Genomic DNA, 26,601 nt, shown 5'->3' with positions numbered 1-26,601 from the left:
GTATAAAAGACAATGTGAGGTAATGACATGGTACAAATGTGGCCGTGGTATTTTATTTATGGTTGCTCCATTCCAACTGAACTGGTGGACACAGCATAATTCGATTATACAAATGAAGAGACGCGTAATAAATAAATTCTGTAGAGAATGATTCTTAGTGATGTGTCAAGTGATGTGGTGTTTCATATAAACAGCTATAAAATATTTTTTTGGTTCAGTTACGAGAGGAGCAGCCTCATTTTAGTAGCCTTCGTGGCTGAACCGTCGTGGTGAACAAGATATTCCTATACAGGTCGGCCAGGGACCGAGACGCAAGGGTAGAGTTTCGATCGTGGCGCAGAAGGTGCTCAGAGCTATTCCCACCTACCCGCATATCCTAACGTTTTGTACTATGTTCACAATACAAGAATATTAAACCGTGACACGTGAATATTAAACCACCCCGCCTCCCGAGTCGTGTACCCACCACTATCTACAAAATAACATAAATAGCCGTAACATCTATGGTATCAGATAAATATTAAAAATTTCAACATCAAATGCTATATTGCATCGGTAATTAATTGCCAGTCCCACATTTTAGATTCAACGATAACCATTTAAAAAGACCGAATTTAAATTCTGTATACCTCGCCCTAACTATATGTACAATTTATCGAATATAACTAACACGGCTCGCGAAATAAAGTTAGGTGCAACGGAAATTATATAATAAAGGTACTTAAAAATTTACAGCTATTGTGAACCCTCCAGGCTGAGACCTGTCCATTCGCTCAAATTCACGCCCTCACATAAACTTAACCCAAGGGAATACTATACACAGACTAACGTTAACAACATCGATTGAGATTAAAACTAACTTACAGTTAATGAACAACAAAGTGGTTAACATACAAGTAGCGAGGGTATAAGTCGAGGCGCGTCACGTTTCGAATACGTTTTGCGGTTATGGTTATTTTGGAATGTGTGCGACGCGTACGTATTCTTCGACTGTGCTTCGGGTGTAGCGAGGGCCGATGACGTAATGGCCGCTACCACGCGTGCTACCCGCGCGCAACCGAACCTCAGCGGAACGACAGCGCCCTAACTCGTCCATCGCTGCTCGACTGCGCGCCTACTTTACCACTACACGTAACTTATACAACTAGTTGAACTCAAAATGTACAATTTTACATTAGAACACTCGTCGTCGAACATAGAGCCTTAAACATTAAAAATACTTATCGTTTTAAAATCATAAATATAGAAAGTTACGCTTACGTAAAATTTAAAAATACAATACACGTTACAACCTAACCTTAGCCGTACGTAAATGGATTTCGGTTTAAAATGAATCGATTAGATATAAGAGTGAATTCATGAAAACATAAATGAAAAATACATTTACCGATTTAATAACTAATGATAATTATTATAAATTATTGAACACTGGCACCTAACTTACAGAGGGTCATCATCGGTGTGCTATAGTGCCAACAAAAGCTTTGTAGTTTACAACTGCGTGAGGGTATATCAAGTCACATCTGAGCTAACGCTGACCCTATTCATTTTACTTCAATTAATGGCACTCGATTTTTGAACTATACCACATCGTTGAAATACTGAAAACGATATTATCATAGAATCTACATATTGTACGTCTACAAAACTTTTGGAAGATTTGCGAAAGCAATACAACGATAAAGATGAAGCGGGAATACTTAAATTATCAAAATAATACATTTTAACGGTAGGTAGTAAAAATATTGCAAAGTTTACAATTGATAAAAAATAAAAAAACTAAATTAAGATTGTGATTGTTGTACGAATTAGGAAGAAAAGGCAGTGTCGCGGATAAAGTTTAGCATTGTTTTGCATCAAATTTATACGGAAGTAGCTTCCGATCAAAAACAGTAATCCTAGTCGCTACATTGGGTTCACTATGAGGCCGGTCTTTTATTGTTTTTTACTGCAGCCACGTCACGGCCGTCTAGTACAGGTTTGTAACTGAGTAGAACCGATGAAGTTTGTTAAAGAACGAACACAGCCTAACTAACTACGTCACACCATCACAGATCAGCTTTGCTATAATTGGTAAAGCGTTTAAACGCGCAAAGGGACAAACATTAAAAACATTTATTATTATTATTATTATTACAAACAAATTCTATCTACATGTCGATGTCACATAAGCACGAATAGCTTTCAGTAAATATACAATAGTTTTATAGCTGTATTCGTAATCAAATGAAAATAATTAATTCGATCTATTTAATTTGTTACATTTACTGTTATTGATAACCTTATTGTTAGCTGCACCGTGCACGGTTAGTAGTAAATATTTAGTTTATTTTTAAACATACTGTTTAAGAAAAAAAACGGATGTTAATACTATGTGGAAATTCTATTTTTGTGTTGATTTTCGTTCGCGGCATCTACTTAATATGTACGGTACGGTACTTTTTTTAACATTTACACTACTTTGTTCAACATTCAAGCGAAATTTATAAATATGGACACTAAAAATAAAATGTTATATATATCACTCGTATCACATTTATTAAAACTCTATAAAATACTATTATTTTTAATCAAAATAATTCATTACATATTTTAAAAAGGTATCTTAAAAACTCTGTGAGGAACTTCATTTTAAAATTTGATAGTAGCTTGAAAATGTTTACATACAATGGGTAACTACGTCCTTTTGTATATTATTTATTCATTGTAAATCATTCCGATCCGCGTTAAAGCAAAATTATGTCGCTGATTATATATAATTATAATTTATTTTTTTATAAGCAAAAGCAAACAGATTTTCTTAATCGTGTCAAAACTAAGACAACTGTGTTCACTGGACGGTATTTAGAATTAACGTGGTGCCATATAATTTGTACATTGATTGTAGAGCTAGTTGAGGAATACTAAATTAAATTTAAAATTCATCACTCGTTAACTAGTCGTTGACGCCTACGTTCGTTTCGCACTTAGTGCGGCCTAATATGACCAAAACAAGTTTTAGATTCACATGAAACACAAAACGACAATCACATAATTTGTTTAACTAAAATAATGAACAGGACACGTGATGTGCACTCTCCTAGCCTATTGCAAAAAGCACACCCTATACTCTGGCTTCTTTAGAACCTATCGTATATCACAAAATGCCGAATACTCTATGTTGCATTGTTTCAATATGATCAAGAGTAAGAGATGTAATCTGTGCAATAGACTTGCTCTACGAGAAAATTGACGACAAAATATTACAAAAATAAAACGTTCTCAAATTAAATTTGCAACGTCCTTCTGAGAATTCTGTACAATGATAACATTAATTATTATGTAAAATTAGTTCCACTTTAAAAGCAGAAAATATTACACTTCTTTCCCATAATAATATGCTATTATAATTAATTGTTAGAAAAATACGAAATTATGTACTTTCAAGTTAACATATTATATATGTTAATAAAGAACAATATGTTTAATATAAAAATACATCATCTCCGTCGGCCGTAAGCCGGTAGACGCTAGTACCCATATATTTAAAAATCTATGATTTTTAAGGCTCTTGCATGTAAATAGAGAAATATTTTACATGATTACAGTATAAGTAGAATTAATCACTGTAAAATGTGCTAAATATGTTATTTACAAGGATAACTTCATTTGTACTGGTACGGCCGATTAATTTTTGATAAAATATTTATGTAACACTCAGATATTTTGAATACATATTTAATAATTTTTTCATATTTAAAATTTGATTCACTTTTCTAACATTCACTTTTCAAATCTCTTAACACATAATATAATAAATATATAATACATATCTTTAGATATTTCCTAAAATTTAAAAATATGAACCCTCGCTAGAGTTATTATTTATAGTAAAATTAATACGATTTATTAAAGCGAAACCTTTCACTCGTGCTATGTTAACTGTCACACATCTATTCATTCATCAATGTACTATCACATGCATCGCAAATACATGCAAGCTTTAGAACACAACTCGTAAAATTTATCTGTAAAGACATTTATATTTATCGTAACTATGGTGCTCAGATTTTTTTTTTTATATAGAAGTAGTTCAATAATTATAATGAATAATATAATGCGCACGAATGAAATTATACTAACATTTATCGTATAATATTACACATAGTTATCTCTTCTACTAATATTAAAAACTGTTCATCAAATTTCTTCTTTTATAATCACAGACGCTTTCCTAAAATATGTATATGTTACTCTCTGAAGCGAACTAAAGAACAACAGAGAACGTAGTTTACAGAGTGCACTTATACAATTCTGGAGTAATACGACATTGACTGCTAAATAAATTAACAAAGCTACACAAGACTGGTGTAATATATTGCATATTATGTTATAGGTAGATAAATATTTGTTTAATCTGTATTGGGACTAGGCACGCGCGGCAACGCCGGCCGGCGCTCGGCTCAATAACTTATTTAATTTAATCACACACCAAGCTAGTAACTAAAACTAATTAATAAGTAATAATTAATTATGTTCTATTTGTTGTGGTGTCGTCTGCGCTTGGCGCTTCTCAGCTCTTCAACTTTATTCGTCACTGGTACTTCAAGATCTGGAAACAATTTAACTCATATAATACATTATGTATTACAATCTTTTTAATGACACTTTGCGTATGAAATGTTCATTAAATATAGCAATAGTGTGCTCTAATATTTTTGATACGCGTCTGTCATACACGTCTGTTTGGAATCGTGCTACGAACCGAGTTCAATTAAACATGTACAATTTTATTTTACATTAAATTTTATCATTTCATCGTCATCATATAGATATATATATATATATATTTATATATACATATATATTAATACATATTTGTAATGAAAACGTTTTACGCGTCAAAACGTATTTTTCAAATAGCAATTCACACTAAGTAATTATATGTATAAGTATTTTTAAGTATTTTAAAATATAAACTTCTTTTTACCATAAAATGGTTAAACATTTCCATAAAAACGTTGTTAATAGCACATAAATATATAAAAAGCTTTATAATGCCAGGATGTATACAGAGATCCATGATTACGTTTGTTGCCTTTTAAATTTAATTTGAATATAATCCTATTATTGAAATTATAAATTAATTTTATATATCGATTCTATCTATTCAATTGATACTTTTATGAAAAAAATATTTATTTAGTTAATATATTATTATTCTTAACCCATGAAGATGAAATTTGAATGAGAAAAACAGCATACTGCAACTTATTTGCAAATAAAACATAACACAACTTCTTTCATTTAAAAAAAAAAGCTGATAATGTTCTCAACTGCAAGTATTTAAAACACGTTAAAACTATCTATGGTAATCGTACGTTTACCATAGCGATAACACGGTACATAGCCAATAAACATTATGAATTGGTTAGCCACATTCTCCTTTATAACTGTATTGTAAGAATTACACACGCAGATCCATAACGCCTCCTCGCTTCGTATATCAAAGAATTATTTACAGTTTTCATTGTTTTTTATTTAGCACAAGTGGAAGAGATAAGTGATGCGTGCTATAAGTACATGAGAGAGTGCGAGAGGCGTGCTTTTCGTGAGTTTTAAGATCACACCGAGCGCACTGGATGAACAGCAGCTATGATATTCTTTAGACATAGCTTTTGGCCATTCTTTAAGTCCCGTTAGCTCAATGTCACATCAAATAAGACCTTAATGCTTACTCTATATCGGAGAATGCGGCTCAATCGTGTCGCTTGGCTGGAAACTGCACCTGACACAAAGAGCATTATATTGTCGGTAATCTTAAAGTTACGTCTTGTGCTGAATTAATGCTTTTTATAGTGAATTAAAGTAACCATTCCAAAATTTAAAACATAATGCTAGGTATGTGATTCTTTAGAAGACGTAGCAAGAGAATGTAAGCACACATCATTCTTGAACATATATTGAAAACTATTTTCTTTAGAGCAGAATCAAACATTATGTGATTCATTATGTCTAATAGATATCTTCAGGACAGAATATGAATGAAGTTAACTCTTATTCATTTAAGATATTTTACACTTTTATTTTATTAAATGATGCGTTTTGTTCTCACAACAAGTAATGAAAATATTTACAGGAGTGCAAATATAATATTCTTCTATAGTTTGTAAGCCTTCAGAAATATCAGATTTTCTAACTACACGCGTTAATTTTTCTAAGGTATCAAAGAATATATTTGGATAGATCTATTTTGTATATCGTGCAATCCGTGTTGATATATTCCCAACTAAACTTGTTTGCAGTTACAAAGATGAAACATAGCTAAATTCATTGGGTGCCAATTAAGGCAATTGGTTACAGAACTCGCTCTTGCGGTTCAGGAGATTGTTACATTGTTACCCGTCATGCATGAGGTCGCATGTCCAAGACTGGGCACGTATCACTGTTTGTGCGAAGACGGTAGACAATATTAACAATATATATGCAAAGTTAACGGGGTTCTGATTTATAATCTCACAGAAGCTTTCTTTACTTTTGAAAGTAAAAAAGTGTTTATTTCCAAGAATATGTACATGCAAGCTCTTCCTCCCCTTAAACTATAGTAAAGTAAAATTGCGCGTTCTGTATCAATAATGTAATTGGAACAACTGGAATCGTTTTCTTATTAAATTGGGCTGCATAAAAAATTAATATAATACATAAAAATCTGAAAACGTCTCGTTAGCTTCCGATACTGAAGCGATAAAATGATTTGATGAGAGAATCGAGAGATGGAATGCTTCGTCCCTTTCCAACAAAACTAGGTTTGAATAATTTTTTGCGCATATAAGAAGTAACCTCATGACAACCTACATGCAATAAAACTTTCGTATTTTGCGAAGATACTTTATTAGATGGATAATAGGAAATTGATCCTTTTCGATGTTCTAGATTAGGCAGCGGCTTGGCTCTGCCCCTGGCATTGCTGAAGTCCATGGGCGACGGTAACCACTCACCATCAGGTGGGCCGTATGCCCGTCTGCCTACAAAGGCAATAAAAAAAAAAAGATTGTATTTTTTATAAGTCTAAAAGAAACAACAACCATCGACAACTGGACAACAGAACTGAGTATGAGTGACAGCCCAACGACGTATATAACTCATGGTAGAAGCGTGGGGAAGCATATAGAGTAATAATGTATTTTTAGTAAGTGTGATATGTTATACAATAAAGAAAGGCTATAATATTAGATAATATATATTATTTTTTGGTATATAATGCGCTAAACCAATTTACATTATATAAAAGCGTGCCGTGAATGTGTTAATTGTTATATTTGAAATCCAGAGACGCCAAACTTGTTAAATTTGTATTTTTTTCTTGTTAGATATTGTATAAGTGTAAGCTGTAAACATATAAAGATTTATATTTCAATTAAAATAAAACGTTAATTTTAATAATGTTAATAGTTAGGTAGATTAATATCCAACAGTACTTAAATTTTTTTTTATCACTTTGACTGGCAACTCTGTTTTTCAGTTCCATAAATATGTTATAACTTATGACGACATAAATAATTACAAATAAATACAATAAATAAATAATTAATTTAATAAAATACAATAGTTATAGGGTAACATACAATCTGTCTAGAGTTGGTGTGTGCTCTGCACTCCGGTTTACCATTTCGCCTCCGTTCGGCCTAGAATAAGACACAACCGATATTCTCAAATGTTATGAGAATTCAAAGGAAAAACTACAACCATTTCAAAAAAAAAAAAAGAATAATCATTAACGTTTCGGTTATTAAAATTTATTTCGAACCTAAATTTATAATAATGGTCCTAAAATTATTTCTCATTTTATTAATATAAATACATAGAAATCTGTCAAGTCTTTTTTATATAAGTGAAGTGCTGCTCAAGGACTTTTAAGAAACAAAACAACACGTTTCTTTATTTAAAAGTAGTCTTGTTCAGATGATGATTTTACAAACACAACTGATACTCACTTGCGTTTTGCGTGCAGCATTTCCATGAGAAGAGTCTGGGTAGGTGCCTGGCCTGCACAATGCCGCTGGTACAGGTGCTCTTCTCCCCGAGCCGCTAAAGCGTGTATCTCTGGCACTACCATTACAAGTTTTCCAAACTTATCCTGAAACGGAACACCGTAATCGTTTTACAGGGCGAAAATTAAATGTGTCCTATGTGATTCGAAAATCAACCTTAAGACCATAGCGTTACAGTTATTTTTATAAGATTGCATTACTGACCTGTATCGTTGGATAGCAGGTAAGAGTGTAGTCAAGAAGGGCGGCTTGTACTGTTTGGTAACCTTCACGAACGCACTTCACGTTTACGATACCCCTAACCTCTGAAATAGGATATAACTCTTCAAACAAATTAAAGATGAACAATTTTTTTTATAAAACCTTTGGTTTTAAACACAACACAAAAAAAATAAAACGCGAAGAAATAAAAATAAACAACATTCGCTTAGGAGCCGACAAAAAAATAACGGAAATGTGCAATCATAATTACATATATCTTAAAGTAGAAAAGTATTTGAATACAACATACTAACCGGGATTGAGAAGAAGCATGAATTTAACGCATATGTAATCTGGAACGTCGAATTTCAATTCTGCTAGTTTATTCTGTAATTCATTGAAGTGGTCGGCTAATGAAGGAACTCCAAGTAGCCCCAAACAGAGCAGGTCAAACTTCTGCCCGTTGTGGAGTGTGGTCTCGTCTGGCAGACCATTGTGCATTCTCTGGTGTAAATGATCCAAAACCAGCATAACAGACCATGAGTCCTGTAGAAGTTTCATTTGGTCATCAACCTGCAACAGTAGTCAACCGCATTGCTATTTGTGCAAAATGCAACTTAAAATTAGTTTGAAGTTAAAAGGTAAAAGAAAAGTAAGCTATGTTATAGCAATTTGATTACAAAGTTTATCTTATACCTGATGGCGTATTACTGGGTGCTGAACAAGAGAGGGTGGAACCGATACTTCCTAATTCTAAAATAATGGAATAACTCGTTTCATCGAATCACTTGAGATTTACTGTTGTTTTCGCCATCATGTGTTCGACCTTGTCTAATGTATTTTCAAGCATAATATGAAAACATAGTTTGTCATTTAAAGTCCTTGTCTCTTAACTTTTAGAGGGAATCAATCCACAATATTTATAGAGTGAGTGATTCGATTGAAGGAGTGTACAATATTTTCACTGTAGTTAAAATAATTGTTAAGTTTTTTTTATTGATGTATAAACGATTTTTTTTATTGTTAATTAAAAAAAATACAATTCTCAAATAATATTTTTCGAAAATGTAGAAGTCAATCTTACTACTTGAAACTTGAAACTTCAATACTTTACTGAAATACACGAGTCCTTAGTTCTAAATGTCGTTTCATAAAGAACCACCGAGTTAAAAATGAACCATCCACAGGTGATAAAAATTTAAAAGTAAAACATCGTAATAAACAAATCACTTTTCAACTGGGAAATAATATGCAGATATAATCCGTGGCCGTGAAGATAATATGTCATCCAGTTTTGCAAAAGAAGTAAACTAAGTTCAGTATCCAAGTAAATATATTTTAAGAGTCCAAAAATAAACACGCCAGCATGTGGTCACCAGAATTTTACAAGTAACGAGTCAATGTTGGTGCTATAGTTTGTTATACTTGGTACATTTCAATATTCGCATAATTATTTGCATTTAGAAACCGATAAAGAGGTGTGTTCATATAAATGTTAAAATTTGATTTGTTTCTTGGAAGCTTAAATGTTTATATGGATTTTTTAATTATTTTCAAAACAAACAGTCATGCCATTCATTTGTGTAAGTATTTTGAAGGAATGGGTATCTGCAAGTTCAATTTTCATATCCACAAAAAAGATTACTTAGTGTTTAAATATATCCAAATTACCGTTTGTTTACTTTTGTCGATTTTGATTTTATGTTTGTATGTTCGTCCGAGTATCACATAGTACCATTGACGCACAATAGGTGGCGCGATTCAACAAATCAGTAAGTGGATAGCGGAACGTGGCTGAATCGGACTCACTCAAAATCAAAATTAAGAGTCATCAGTCAGATGAATCGTATTTTTTGTACTTTTAACGTATTATGAAAAGCTTATTATCTACTATACAAAACAATAATATGTACGGGACAGCCGGTATATCAGTACTACACACGCTAGCATTTATCTTTTAGAATAGATCTGTTTCGATTTTCTTAGTGGGAAGTCTGAAGTTTAGTTGTTTCTAGATGTTATTTTAGATGTTTTGAAAGATTAGATGTGTATACATTCAACAACAAAACATAAATACAATTCCTTTTTTAGAGTGCAAGAACAGTTGTGAACACAGCAACGAGCACTTGAGTAGTTACTCAATTTAAATACGAAAATTATTTCTTAACTTTAAAATTCTTAATTTTCAAATAAAAATACTGGCACACAATAGTTTTTTTTAATACGCGGTTAATTGTTTTTGTGTATTTCGGTACCCTATTTTTATAAAATTACATGAGAAAAAATGGATAGTGTGCGAGCCCGTCAAATTTGTCGTTTACGAAATGTGTTACAACTAAATTTTAGATCTCGAAGGTGTTGCTTCATCGTGCACTGCTTGCTCAACGCGATGGATCGATCCGATGTAATCAAGTTGTTCAATCGGTAAGCGAACTCAATCATTTCTCAAAGATTATGGCAAGATTTTGACATTTAGTACGGTAGAGAATTGTAAAGTACTTTGCGTATATAAAAACAAAAAAATAATATTATTCAAAACTGGCAAATCTAGGAAATATTAAAATTAAAGGAAATTGTTATCGAAAGTTTTAGTTTAGATATTACTATTGTAACGCTTTAGAGGTATTATTTAATGTTGCCATATACTAGCATCCGAGTTTCAAAAATTTAATGTTACAGGTTATGTTACATTTGAATCGATAATTGAAATTTAAGGTTTGTGGAGCGTAAATTTAGTTGCTCTAATGACTGGTCTCACTCAGTTATTAGTAATGTCGAAATCAAGGCTTGATTAATATCTAGACTACAGGAGAATGACGCGATCACGAAAGTGAAAGGCGAAATGGTAAATTTTATCATTGAAATTGTGTCACAATAAAACATGACTGTTGAAAAACAATTTTACCTCTAGAAAATGTATGTGAATCGCGATGTATATTTAAATTGGGGTTTGGTTTAATGGATTTTTTTAATTTAATGTTGATACTGATTACGAGATACGAAAATAGAATGAGGTTAATTTACATATTTAAAATCCCTAAAATTACCGTGGAAAAATAATGAAATTATTACTTGAAAAGTCGTTCTTCTATTCAAGTTCACGGCTTTGTTATATGATCAAACGTAATTTGTAAGACATTATGTAAGAGAAAGCGAAGAAAGGCCACGCAACTCGTTACGTTTCCGTAGCTATCGGTTACACTATGTGGTAAAAAGTGCTTTCTCGCGGCAAGTCGGCCACGGGCACTGTGTCAAGTGCGACGACGAAAGTGCAGCGTTGCCGCCCCGCATGCCTGCATCGTTACATCACGTTTGTCTGGAGAAAGCTTAGGTCATCAACATCTTCCCCCTTGAATTATTAAATTTGTTATGACCCCATTTTCACCGGCAACGCTTGGTATCATTTCAATATCTTTTGGAATGTGAAATTGACCTATATATATAGTTTATATGGGTTGCAAAGGAAAACATCGAATTTCCGTAAACGCGTGTAAATAGCACTTAGTTCCGTCGTCGTCTCGATTCTGAGAAAGATCGTAAATAAGACGCGTCATTTTAGCACAAACAAAAATTACTAGTTGAAGAGTTTATATCTGCTAGAAAGAGACGAGAATATTTGCTCAGACCGGCAACGTCGCCCTCCCACGTGATAGAACTGCGGCTCTTGCGTAAGCGTACGACGACCAGTGTGGCTGCCATTGCCACCACTGTTCTGTTTCTTCGTCGATTGACATCTACTACTGATTGATTGAACTCATTTATGACACCTCATAAATTGATTGTTCCCACTTAGACTTACAAACTTATTGTGCCATAGAACGAATTTAATATTTTTTATTCAGTTTCTGATTTCGGTGATGGTTCATTTTTTTCTCACTAAATATTCTATAGTAGCGCAAGAAACGTTGGTACTTCAAAAATACCAAGCTTTCGAAGTTTAATTTGAGTAATATATCATTCTAATTTTGTAAACATGTTTGAAGTTCGGAAAAGAAAAGTAAGGGAGTATGTATTAGAAGGCGGCACCGCGGCACGCTTGTCGTGGGAACTTGACCCAGTTGGTGCGGCGTGGCGCGGACAGCGCGGTGTATCGATTGCGAGAGGTACCGCGTCGCCCACTGCGTCACACGCGCCCCTTACTCACACAGTCACCCAGTAATGAGCGCAAACTATTAGACAAATTGTTATAAACATTCGCAGAGCTAATCAATAAATCAAACAAACTTATAGCACAGCATCGCAAAGCTACATATTCGCCAGCAATTTGGTGTACACCAGGATATGGTTTAAGGATTTGGGTTAGGATAATTCATACTTATCTGCATGTTTACTGTTGATCAGGCTCTCATTGCGTCCGGAGGTCTTGATTTGGTCTTTGGATAACGGATTCCCTACTATCAGGTGGTTTCAATCTTCACCTGTTTATGTAAAAAGTAATAATAAAAATAATTCACCTTTAAATACTTAAAGAACACTGTGTTTCTTGCCCAATCCACTTGAGAGAATAAATTTTGGTCCAGCACTTTGCACATTAACTCGAAGAGATCTACTTCGCACTGGTTATATGTTTGGCTTTGTAAGAGTCCGAACAGTGCATTCTGCCACTCGCGGTCATCGACGGTTTGTACGAATTCTCTGATCATTGGAGAAACTCGTAAAGTTTCAGTGCTAGTAGCTTCGGCTGTGCTGGATGGTGTAGCGGCGGTGTTCGATTGTGTATCGAACGTGAAAGCATCCGGCGACGCCGAGTGTGGTGAGTGGGCTTCCCACTTGTCGTGAGTTGGTGGTGGAGGTGGCTGCGGTGGCTGTGGCTGAGCCCCAAGGAGCGCTGGTCCCGGCGACGACTCAGGCGAGGACGTCAATGACGATACTTGCGGAATCTGTATCTCTTGTTTAACGGATACAGCTGTGTACGGAGAACCAAAACCAAGGACTAATCCACCGTCCCCTAGAGAACCACGCAGAGTCTGAACGGCGATTTGTCGCTGGCGCATCATTTGTAATTTACGGGCACGGTCTCGTTTGTACATAGGGCCAAATTTATTTCGACCACCGCGCATACGATCTGCTCGAACCGCTGAAAATCATAAAAAGATAACACATATAGTGATTGTAGTAAAGTTTGTGATATTTTATCAGTTCCGTTAAATATTAAGTGATTGGTTCGGGACACGTTAACAAAACGAAATCACGGCATTTTTTTAACAAATCATTGTGTCTTGAATTTAGTCTCGTAATTTAATTAAATAAATCAAACTGTGCTAACTTTCTGAGATATTTCCCAAATACAAAATAATTTAGTATCTAGTCATCGGTTATTATATTTGTGCCCTGTGCACAATTAATCAAAATATTTCAGCTTTATTGTGGAAGCGTTAATACAGAATTACTAACTAAAGAACCTAAAGAATTACTACATACATACTACATTATAAAATGAAAGTATAGACTTGAACAGCATTGAACCTGGAAGCGAAGGGGCTTTCAGTGAATAGCAGAATCGTCCAACCCACGAGTTAAAAATAACAACCAGTTTTTATTGTAAGAGTGGCTAACGCGCATAGTGCGATAAGGATAGATTGTAGGGCTTCTTTAAAGGTTAAACAGAGATGGAATGTGTAACGGATTTAAAGCATTGCTATGTGCGATTCAGCCAGCCGGCTTTGTACTGCAAACCAGACTCTCATGTAGGTATTGAGATTCTAATTAGTTTTTGAATAAATCTTGTTGGATTTTTCACTAACAGAAATGAACTTTACATTTGCCAGTTAGTCTATGTTAAAAACAATAATGATTAAGAATGTACTCTAGTAATTCGTTTTGAGACCGATAAAATTTACTAAGAGATAATAAAAATTGCTTCTATGAATGTGGAATGTTTGTGAGTTTATGTTTTATATGTTAAACATTTCTTGAATGATAAATTATATTTAAATGCTTACTTATGTTATGAGTATTAGGATTAAGGTTTGACAAAATGCAATTTCGAACGATATGTAGGGGTTCCAATATTTTGTAAATAAATATATTTGCAATGCATAAGTTAGTATAACTTAATGAATGTGTATAAACTCATAGTAATGTATTTCAGTATGGTCACAGAAATTACTTTCAATCTAAATCAGATTTTTTCAATCTTTCCATGGGTGGGACAAAAATAATGTTTGGTCTTGAATGAATGTAATTTAGAATTATAACACAACTTAACTTAATAGAGATTCAGAGTTCCAGTAAGGTAATTTCTGTTGAACTCATTGTTTATTTATACAGACTAATTAAATTCAAGTGGTAAAATTAAGTTGTGATGTAATAATTTATAAAAAGTATTCTTAATTATTAAGGACTACACAAAAAGTAAACATTTTTCCGTAATACTCCACCACCAATCAATAATTTTAGTTTTAATGTTAAGTTTTTATCATTTTACTAATTACCACTTGTTAAGAAGAATAGTGTGCAATTTATTATGTCAATGTCAAAAATGAACAAAATCGTAATGGGTATTTTGCAGTTAAATAGTAACATGTAAATTTTAAAACTATTTATTTTTAATTTAAAACACGCTAACAACGAACCACAAATTATTGGTAAGCATAAAATACGTTTAAATGCAACAATATTTATTTTTGTAGTCAGTAAAAAAGAGTCAATATGCATCGCGGTGTTTTAGTACGTTGTTCATAAACTTACAAATGTTTTCAAAACATTAATAAAAAACCTATTAATAGGTCTTCATTATTCGTTTAACACAAATCTGCATTGGTCGTTTCTCGTATCATAGACACAGCTGAGAGTTTATTGATATGTAATAGTATTTTATTAATAACTCATAATATTGTAAACGAATGAATATACTATGATAGTCGATAATGCGGTAAACGAGGTCAGTCATTTATTACTAAGCTAAACTAGATCAAGGTCAAGGTCATTTTTACAAATCAAAAACATACGTCTCTGTGACAAATAGACTTCGGGCCGAAATAGACACATACGTTTGTGTTCACCTCGCATTCTGATGTTATTTGTGGCCTGTAGCCCAATTGTCAGAGATGGGTCAAGGTCTATCTTGGGAACGAGGTCACGCAAAATCGAACGGTATCCTTGCCTCTTTTACAGCCAAAACTTTATAATGGGTGTTTAATTTAAACAATCTCAGAAATTTTAGGCTGCATGATCATCAATATGACCTTGGCATACGCGTCAGGGCCGTCAAATGAAGTAATCGTGTCAACGAGATAAAAAATAGTATGTACTGAAAGGACGGGAAGAGGTGGGGATCGCTCCTTGTACCGACGAGCCGGTGAAACTTGGTCAAGGCTGGCGGAGTGCTCACCCCGCACTCCGCGCCTCACCGTACGAATGAAGCCGGTGATGGCCGATTATTGCCGAACACCCGCACGCATACGATCGCGCGTTGAGATACCTACGTCGACGATCATTACACCATTACACAACACTGTTAAATCATCAACCGTGATGATCCGCCCAACTATGTCAAGATCTTTCATATAATACGATTGGAATTTTTAACTAGGTCTTATTAGAGTCCAAGTGGATCTTTGCCACTAACAGTATTTAAAGATTTTGCACCTGATTACTCCATGTATACACATATTGAACGTATTGGAGATTTTGTTAAAAACTAAAAACCCTACAATGACACATTTTATGTTAAACATAGGGAAACCGGTTTATTTCTGCTATTACAAACGGTTTTGAAGCGCAACAAAAATCCTTCTAAGATGGCGGCACTCGTAGAAATGTCGTAATAATACGACAGGTAATGCCTAAAAAATAGAAAGGCCCGGTGTGCGAGGCCGCTCTGTCGAAACACTCTATTCAGGTCAAGGCAGCGCGCCGAAATAGTCGGCTGGCGCGCGCGTTTTTATTGTGACTTAACATCTGTCCTAGCTCTGAACGCGTGACCCCTACAGTACTAGATTCACAATCGTATCGTTTAGATACCTTGCATAATAATACCATTATAAACATTAGTGGCCTTATTTAATAAGCGCGGTGGAAACTTAGGAATGGTTACGGCACGTTGTCTTCTGCATTGAAAGTCGGCTTCAAACACGATCGAAAGAGACAAAAGACGGTGTAAGCTGGAATTAGTTGCATCGCTTTGTATAACAAAGCCCTACGCCCTACGCCAAAGAGCGTTAAAATTAATTTAATCAAGTCCTTCATTCTATATCTTAAATGGGTTTAATTATTGTTGTTAGTTGTTCACGTTATGTAGGTACGAGTTCGTGAATACATAATTCATGTTTTAAGTATCTGAATTTCCGAACAGTAGTTGCAATAATTTATATCATAATAACTTTGAGTTACGTAAAACTCTGTCCACACTGCGGTCAGCGGTCCATGTAAAAACCGTCATTATTCTTCGCCATTCTACTTGCCCTACCCGGCTCGGCTTTGTTGCGCAGTGGAACAAATAGCAATATATTGAGTACACATGTGTAGGCAAGTTTTTGTTCATCACTATGTATAATAACCGGCAAACTTCTTGAGCATTTGTTGGCGTAGTGGGGGTAAGTTTGCGCATGGTACACTCACGTGCAAAAACATTATTTACTTTGCGTCATAATGCTATTAAATTATTAAAATCAACATATGTATTTATTTATATATTTATTAGAACATCAACAAAACATATAGGTTAATAATTGTAATAATTTAATCTTGGGGTAAAATAAATATTCCTTCTATTAAGTCAAAACTAGAGCTGTTGCCAGGTCTTGGTTCTTGGTCTTGGTGGTTGGTTTTTTTTCGTTATCATAATCTTGACCATCATCATCATCACTGTTTTCATCACCCGAGTCGCTATTATCGTGATGAGTCGACATAGTGCTCATCGGCGTAGTTTACAACTCGGTCGATTCGGTCTTCTTTTTTGTCTATAATTAATTATTTTTTGAAGATATTCGATTCGTAGTAATCGAATGTTACTTTTTTCATTTACGAGCTTCCGATTATTTTCTGTTCTTTTTTTCCATCTGAAGCCTAGCTCTTTCATAATTCGTCGTAAGCTTCATTCCGAGCCATTAAAATTTATATCTTCTTTAAATTTTTAGAAGCCTTTCTACGATACGGAGTTTCGCTGCTTGTTACGTAGTTATTATGATTACATCTTTTTATTACAGATTGAACGAAACTATCCATTCCGGTAACTTTCTTCTTCCCTGATCTTTTCTTACCCGGAGTCCGAAACACGGCGAGCAAGCCAGAGCCTTTAGCTTCGTTAATAATGCACCTAACAGTACTCACTGATGTTTTTGTTGCTTCCTTAGTCTGTTTTAATTTTTCCATATCATTCTTCCCCTGTTTTATAATGAAGCAATATACGTCGTACACAAATTTTCTACCCTTTCTTTTAAGTACTACACCAGTTTGTCACGGCATAGTGTATGTTTTATAAAAAATCAACAAACACTCATCAAATAGCAATGGCAACAAAGTCCACAAGCAATTATAACAAATAACTTAACGATTAATAACGATAGACTTTCCACTGTACGCAAGCGTACTTTTGGGAGCAAGCGGAATGAGGGCGCGGTGCGGGACGCAAGGTTCGACTGATCTACCAATAACGCGCTCGATACGATTTCCCCTGCCGTCGCGCCTCACCCTCACCACCAAAGTGATCTAAAATTCGGTTCTGCGCAGTCAAGGTCATTTGCTCAAGAAGTTTGCCGATTACTATACTCTAATATTATTTTATTTGGGTACTCTAAATTTTAATTTTGAAGTAACCATTACAATATTAATAAATGCTGAATTTAAGGCTGACGTTAACTTGGATGTGTTAATTTTCAGTAGTGATATGACGAATTGTAAGCCCGCACGGCAATGGATTCTTCATATATCAAACATACACGTTATGATATCTATGGGTCCCATAAGCACTAACTAACCACTAAACAAACACTAAATGAAAACAATTCAAATTATGAACTTTTAAAGAAAACAATTACATTTACATACATACATATCTAAACTACCTAAGCACCTACGATAACATTATTCTCATTTCTTATTTTACAACATATAAACACACTCTCATTTCATTAACTATAAAATTAAATAAGTTGTGTGTGTAATTAATAATTAATTTGAAAATACTAATAATATAAAGGAAATCTGGATAGATGGTTCCATTAGCATCGAATGCCCATTATTATTATTTAAAGTGACTGAATAGTTTTACCAACGACTAACAATAATCATACAAAGTATCACTGAACAAAGCAATATAAAGTATCACTTAATATTTCTACATACAAAAGTGACGTAAAGGTACGCTAATTTGCGTGTTTGACTTCTATTTTACATTTTTTTAAATGTATTCCTCTAAAAAAGACAGTGTTGATAATTTATTTCGGTCTTGGTTGCATGAGAGTAATGTTTAATTTAAAAATATAGATAATCAACATTACTTTGGGGCGACCTATAATAGTTTTCTCTTTAGTTCAGTGAAACGTTGTTGCAATTCAGTGGTTGTGGGAAAATTCAATCATCAAGTGCAACTAAATTCGATATTGATAGGTACAGTTGGTATCTTCATGATGTTAAATGGGCTTATTATTGGCCTTGTAATTAAAATCGGATCAAATTTATAATAAAATAATTACGTTCTTCTTAGCTGACTACTAACTCACATTTATTCTTTTAAAAATGTCTCCACCGGGCACTGAAAGTTCGACCAGAATCAGCTCAGTCGTTTCATAGATAAGCCTAGACTAACATACACGACGGACAAAAATATGGGTATTTTGGTAATAGTAAACGGTTACCAACGATGTGAGCTTAAATTGCTTGTATTCTGGAAAAACGGACAGATTAGTACTACATATTTATTTGTAAGTAAAAATATGTGGTTACCATTTTTACAGATCTACATGGCGTTTGTCATGTTTGAAGCCGACTGTCAATGCAAAAGATAATAAAACGGTGCAGGTAACGATGATACCATTTTCAATAATTACACAATTCAATTAATCCATCTGTGATACTGCTAGAAAACAATAACACGAATCGGAGAAGAGAAGGTGGCTGTTTAATGCTGGGCCGATTTGGCATCCTCTACAGTCAGGTAACGCGATACGTGTTCAGGTCACATTTGGGTAGTCCATTGCGACAGGGCGACTGAGCGTCTTGTGAAACGACGCTTGCGCAGCGCACCCCACCGACAACGGCGCTCGATTGTGTCGAAACGACACGATACAGTCGCTGCTGTGAGACTGATCATCAACCCTGATCGCTTTTATAATTTACGGAATTTTTGAAATCTTCTCCATGTTATGTTTAGAAAGCAAAGATTTAGTCTTTCTAACGAATTTAGTTAGAATATTGTCAAATATCATACAGATAATACAACTTAAATTCATAGATGCTATATAATTTCGAAATTTCTATAAATGTAAGGTTCTATTGTCCACAAAAACAGCTACTAACTAACATGCTATAAAAATTTAAAGGTAAAACCGTGGAAACTTGGTAAACAGCAAAAAAGTTGGTATTATTCTTTGATGACAAATTTTATTTGTTTACGCAATTCAAATTCGTTTGTAGTCACGTACTGTAATTTATTTCTATTGTATGTCTTGAGTTTTCTAATTATTTATTTCGTCTCAAAGAGATTATTAAAATAAATAAATACACCATATACGGATTAGAACTGCCGCTAAAGTCTGTTCTGTCTAACCACCATCATTAAGGACGTGTAATAAACGATTAAATACAGAGATGTTCAAAATATTTGAAGCAAAAATATAGATTCAGGTCAATATGCTTCTAGAGTTTTAAGCGAGTGCTTTCGTTGTGGCATTGCACAAGCCTTGCTACGGGTCGGGCAGGCGGTGCGAGGCTCTCGCAACCGCCGCTATTCGGGTCAGGCAACGATTTGTGTGAATTGTGTCATCTGTCATATGCTTGCGATAAATGTTACTTGTTTATTTTTGTTTTTACTTTTAATTCAATTAATATACTTTGACTTGGTTTCGACACAGTACATGAGAAAGTTATATTAGAAAGAATTAGGTATACCAGCTGCATACCTTCAATGTAATTAAATATTTTTCCGAGAGCTCATAGATTATTTAGTCTTGTGTCGTTTACCATTAATTGAAAATATGCAATCCCTAATGGAAACATAACCATTGCAAATTATCATCCTAAATTTGCATTGGTACTGAGTGTTGCAAACATCATCTGGCGAAACACAGAATGGCGAGCGGCTCACGCACACCACAGCAATTGCACGTAGTGTACATGCACGCACAATCAAGCGGCGCGCGCGCCGCATCGCGGCCCCGCTTGCAAGTAGGTCAGGGAGCTCTGCGGCCGCGCGCGTTTTAAATTTAGAACGATCCGCACTTCAAGCTCCGCCCCACACGATCACCGACTAGATATTAATGATTTGCCTAAAAAGTAATCACCTCTAACCGCACCCTTACTTTTATCAGTTATGTAACATTAAATAAAAAAATTAATAATAAACATTACCAATGACAAATAAATTTTAAATACACGATAGTAGAACACGAATTTAGACGTAGTCAATAAAAATAATGATATTATAATAGGTTTCGGTTTCAATGAATCGTGACCTAGGTGAATTTCTTGTTAGGATTGTCAGTCTTAACAATTAACAATCCTTTTGCCTTCTGGCAAAGAATATCTCTAAATCAAATCGTATTTGCAGAATTACACAATTATAATTTTTCCTCATTTTTTAGAACGGGGTACTATAACGGAATAATTACAAACATATTTTTACAAGTATGAAATGATTATGTGTACGTTTATGGTGGCAAATAACAAGCTATGTTGCTTGATACATTTTACAACATCTTGCTATAAGTAATAATTTACGTTTGGCCTGAAATGTGTTACAAATGATGTGTTAAATGTTTTAGAGACTAATAATTTATTAAATTTTTGTAGTGCGAAAACGTGATGTTACTTGGAAAATGTAAAATGAAACTACATACTGAACGTACCTATGTATATATAATTCATGACAGTTTGAATGTTTCGAAAATAAGAATATTCGAGGTTCTACTAATAAGCATTCGTAGGTGGGAATCGAACAATACTGTTGTCAAACAATAATTTGCCTAGTTACGTGGATGAACATGAAGAAGTTAATACATGAAACATTAGGAAATTTGTAGTGAATTTTGTAAACGTTGAGCTAAATAGATAACGGTGAAGAATGTGTGTATTTGGGAAGTGGGTTGCACCGCACCCCAGTGTGGGTGGCGCTACTCAGAAAGCTGGCACAGTAAGTTGGAGCTAGATGATATTCGGAATCGGGTAAAGGTCGACGGAAATGCACGGTTTTGAGGTTCTCTACCAAGTTTGATATGTAATCTATGCTGTAATTTTCTCTATGTAGAGCTATACTTTCGGATGAAACTGACAAATATGTAGTTAGAAAATAAGAACAGGATACAGTGATAAAACCTTACCTTCAAGTTTCATGCCCACATCAAGACATTTCTGGAAACGGCAAAAGGGACAGCGTTTCCGTTGAGTTTTGTCTATGTGGCAGGCTCTTTCGGCGACGCATGTATAAACCTTCTTGTTCTGAACGGTTCTTTTGAAGAAACCTTTGCAGGATTCGCACGTCAGCAATCCATAGTGGTAGCCGCTGACTTTGTCTCCACAGACGGGACACAATTCTTCTATTACATCCTTGGTATCAGTTTGGTCGCAAACTGTTCCTGCTGTCGGCAGATACGCTCCTGGTTCACCTCCAGTGCCTGTCGGAAATAGATATGAAGCATCCAGATTGGCATATCCAAATGATTGTTGTTCAGGGGGGCATTGGTATGCTGCGCCTTGGGGCACATATTGTTGGGAAGCACTGGAAGGTCCACCACCCGAAGCCGATCCTTCTGGACCAGGACTTAAATCAAATGGGGACATATTAAGGGACATGAGGCTTGTTTGCTGGTCCATCGTCATGCTCAGCCGCACGATGCGGCCGTTTTTATTGTAAATCCTGAGCGGCTTTCAACCGCAAAAACGTTCACACAGTCACCGAGTTCACTAGCGGTCTGGCCGCAACACTAGCTGCCGCTTGCGAGCTGCACCTGTTCAAGCACTAAAGTAGGCACGGAAATCCAGCACATTTTGTCCTATAACAATTGTGTGAAAATAATAGCGCTTCGCGCTAATATCAGTCACTATTGGAACTATAACGACCTATCGCACAAGTCTTCAACTGTGCGCGGGGTTAGTTACGATCGCGACGAGTAGATTTGACTGACGGTAGCACGCGTACCTCACAGTAGACGTACCACGATCGACTGGTGGCCGGCCGGCGACAACGACGCGCGTGCCGGCGCCTCCCGCATGCGCGCCCCGCCGTCACCCGCGAGCCCCCGCCCGCTCACACAATGGAAAACGATTAGGAACCCATGTAATAAGTGAAAGTGAGTCGGTGACCTACTTTCCCGCGATCCAGGTCTATGTTAGTGCGCGTTCGCGCTGTTGCGCCACCGCTCGGGTGGAGGGCGGTGCGGGGGGCGGCCCGGTGACCCAGTTGCGCGTAGTGCCGCAGCAGGGCAGGGTTGCCTCCTACAACTCGTGTCTACATTCGAAATATTCGCACACGGCTTTACTTACGCTAATTTGTCAACAGAAAATAAATTAGCTCTACTAACGTGGTCGCTCACATCGTTTGTCAAAATAGAGTTTAAATTGCCGGAAAAATCTAGATTGAGGTCTCAGTACCCTTATACACAAAATTTTAAATGATATTCTTATCATACCCATAGACAACGCTTGTTACGAAGTCGTACAAAAAATAAAGACCTATAAAGCATTCTTAAATACAGAGCTTTAAGTAATTAAAATTAAATAAAGTTCTTGACCTACTTTATTTTTAAAATCATTCGACAGGTCACGAACAAGTGACTGTAATAGCCTTGTGTATGCAGTGTAAAAAAATTCGATGCGTTTACACTTAACACTCTACAATTGTACGAAAATTAAGAAAATATCCTAAATTACAAGAGTACCGATAAAGAAACGTATCAAACATATAACTACAAAATTTCATGGTAAACTCAATTATTAAATTATAGATTAAACGGATTGAATGAGAGTCTGTATATCAAACTGTTTATACTGAATGTAGATCTAATCCAAAGAAACAACATATTTGCATGACTCTCCCTACCAATATTAAGTTTCAATATGTTTGAAAGGTTAAAGAAAAAATTCTATTCCGTTGATCGTTTAGGAATCAGAACAAACATTTATATAGGATACACAACTAACTCAGAAAGTCAGTCTCACTGAATTATTGTAGAGCGATGTTAAAAATAATTAAAAGTACTTCTTACATTTAATCTCTGTTGTTAATTATCTTGGCTAAACCCTTTATATTGTACCCTATACTATCACTAATTTTCGGTGAACTAAAATTGTGTAATTAATTAATTAAAATAAAAGTTTTTATAAAACGTTCAATAATACTTGTTGAAACATATCATAAGTTAAGGCAACCAAATATTGTTATTTACAATGAAATAATGCCATTTAGGCATCGAGACAACGAGCTTTGACGCAGCAAATACTATAAGTTAAATTCCTCATCTCATGTTTCAATAACATGGTTATGCTGAGTACGATTAGTACTAGACGTAACGTTGCAAAAAAATATGATGTTTGTTGCTTAAATAGTGCGACACATTTATTTTCATTTTATATAACCCTCACAAACGTCTACAAAGCAATCGTACGTAGTAAACCATAGTGTGCATCGGTAGGCAGCGGCTTGACTCTGCCCCTGGCATTGCTGAAGTCCATGGGCGACGGTAACCACTCACCATCAGGTGAGCCGTATGCTCGTCTGCCTACAAGGGCAATAAAAAAAAACCTAAACATGCATAATAAACTTAAATGACTCAATAGTTTAAATTTCATAATCAAGACCTGAATACCGGATAAAGTGCGCAAGGCGGGCATACCCGAGGTATGTCGTTTTCGCTATCATGCAGACGCTTCGGCCTCTGATGAAAGCAAGAGTGCTCGCAGAGTCGCACGCGCAGTTTGCTTTCTTCGCAACGACGTCATACTTTCTCCGTGCTCGATGACGCGCTTTGATGTAACGTAACGTAATACGCGCGTATGTGACTAGCGCTCGTTTTATAATAATAACATTATCGCATGCTGTTTGCGGTGCTATCGATAGACACGATGTGTGATCGTACGGTTATTTTAACTAGATTATGACCGAGCTTTCCTCGGTTTTTTTTTTGGATAACGCCATCTTGTTGTGTCTTTAAAGCGGTTAGTTGCCCTCAATTAAGAAAAATAGTATTATTATTCGCCAATAGATGTCGGGAAGACTTGATTATTGAAAACACGAATAAAACAACATTTTCTGAAAATAAATCGTAGCTAGATCGATTTATTGCCTCCGAAATCCCCTGTATAATAAATTTTATGAAAATCGTTGGAGCCGTTTCCGAGATTCAGATTATATATATATATACAAGAATTGCTCGTTTAAAGGTATACGATTTATTTATACATTTTATTTTACCTTAAGCCAACATTATAAAAAAATAATTATTATATCATTATCATCTAATAATAGATCCTTTCATCCCTTGGGATACATAAAATTATTACTCACAAAATATATAAGGAAACGGATAACCGAATTAATTTAATACATACGTTATGTTGCGTAGTACATGGATATCGTTGTAGCTACATACATATTTTTGAATGCTCAGCTCTAAGATGGAACGTGTTTATAAATATCAGGAAGTAAATCAAGATCTTGTTTGTGTGCTAGCTGTGTGTGTGAGACGGCGCCTCTCCGCTGGTAGGAGTCGGGCGGGCGGCCGGCGCTAGGGAGGATTTTGGGTGCCGGAGCCAAGTGCAATGGGTCAGTAGGTCAATGATAATCTCTCGTCTAGGTTTCACGATCGATGATGCTCTTTGTTGAGAAATTACGTTTAATACAGGCTTCTTGAATTTTCAACATTAAAAGTATACGTTAATATTCGTAGCCTTAAACCTTTCGATAAAAAAAATACGTAAGTACGTACGCATTTTTTGTTCATGTTTTAATAACGAAACTGTAACGAAAATTGTTATCGAAAATTGTAAAAGAAACTGATTGCCTGTATGTAGGTAGAGTATAAAATTAACAAATTTTAAACAACAAGTCAAAACAACAATTATTAAATTCAGCGTTCATCTCACGTCTCATCATCACATTACTAAAAACTCTAAAGAAATAACAACGTGCTTCAATAATACAAACATTAGTATCAATAGTATAATTCTATCGACATAGCCATTTGCTAAGTATAATAAATGATCAGTTTGCAGTGCAGGACGGATGATAGCAAGATAAACAAACGTTAGTTTAATAAAATTGCAAAACTGAAAAATCGCGAAGAAACGAATATCTTGACGATTTTAAGTCTCGCTAAAGAATCGTACCTTATGTGCCTCGTAATTACTTATTCTATTCTAGAATGATATGTTCTAAGCTGATATGAAACTACGTAAAAGGCATATTTGGAAGGCTCAAATAAAAAAATATTAACTTTGGTTACAAAATACAGAAACGTTCGTGAAAGTGAACTCTGTTAGTCTACATGAATAGATTGATGTCTTTGATTCAGGTCATAAGAATTGCTTGCCTTGTCTTTTAATCAATAAAGCACTAAAGAAGCGAAAAGGAAATATTAAACTTTACTTCCCATTCGTTTATATATATAAAAATAATGTGATATCGGCATACATATAGCTTGTAATCAAGATATTTCCATTAGTAAATAATTTTTTTATCTATGCAGAGTTTTCCATGCCCAACATAATTGTCGTCACGTGGAATTTTTGATGCTGTATCTCATGGTCCGAGCGCGGTGCAGCAAGCTTCGTTCTAACCTTGACGATATTATACATTTTTACATTCTATCTTTGAGTGTTAGGTAGTTAGCATCTCAATACTTTATGTACGTAGCGGAATTTATTTGTTTTCATTTATTTCATCTAAGTAGGGAGAACGTCGAAATTATAAATAAGACAAAAAACGAGTTCAAACCGCAAGAAGTAGGTATCTTCTTGTTTCATTTATTTTGGACTACATTGTTAATGTATATGTACACTGTTTGAATTGAATTGTCAAAGCTAGTACTTTTTCCTTAGCGACTGTCGTCTCTTTCGACTCTGTAATGGTGCCTATGTAAGAAGTAAAATATGGTAAAAAAAATTTTTAGATATCGTCTGATCTTCATTCCATAATTTTTTTTTTCCTACCTAATCTGATGGTCTGGAGAGACGTAGAAGACTTCTACATTACATTTCTAATTTGGCATGCGGCCCA

General features: G+C 34.9%; 1 protein-coding gene across 7 annotated transcripts in view; it reads right to left on the bottom strand.

Moving 5' to 3' along the window:
* Positions 1–4,048: 4,048 nt before the first annotated feature.
* The window catches only part of ftz-f1 (ftz transcription factor 1), an 80,096-nt gene continuing 57,543 nt past the window's right edge, over positions 4,049–26,601 (bottom strand). Inside the window, exons 2-9 of one of the 7 annotated variants that reach the window (XM_028179608.2) lie at positions 21,710–22,003; positions 12,686–13,308; positions 8,546–8,804; positions 8,235–8,335; positions 7,974–8,116; positions 7,605–7,664; positions 5,718–5,767; positions 4,452–4,591 (exon numbers count right to left, since the gene is read on the bottom strand). In XM_028179608.2, the coding sequence (XP_028035409.1) occupies positions 5,719–5,767; positions 7,605–7,664; positions 7,974–8,116; positions 8,235–8,335; positions 8,546–8,804; positions 12,686–13,308; positions 21,710–22,003 (1,529 nt within the window). In that variant the 3' untranslated portion in view covers positions 4,452–4,591; position 5,718. Of the gene's footprint in view, positions 4,592–5,717; positions 5,768–7,604; positions 7,665–7,973; positions 8,117–8,234; positions 8,336–8,545; positions 8,805–12,685; positions 13,309–21,709; positions 23,224–26,601 lie in introns of those variants that run through there. The other 6 variants (XM_028179605.2, XM_028179607.2, XM_089729858.1 and 3 more) reach the window with 6 other exon arrangements.

This window comes from Bombyx mandarina, chromosome 01 (genome assembly GCF_030267445.1).
Source record: "Bombyx mandarina strain Sakado chromosome 01, ASM3026744v2".
NCBI lineage: Eukaryota > Metazoa > Arthropoda > Insecta > Lepidoptera > Bombycidae > Bombyx > Bombyx mandarina.
Note: the sequence above shows the minus strand (reverse complement) of the source record. Positions and strands in the feature narration are given on the sequence as shown.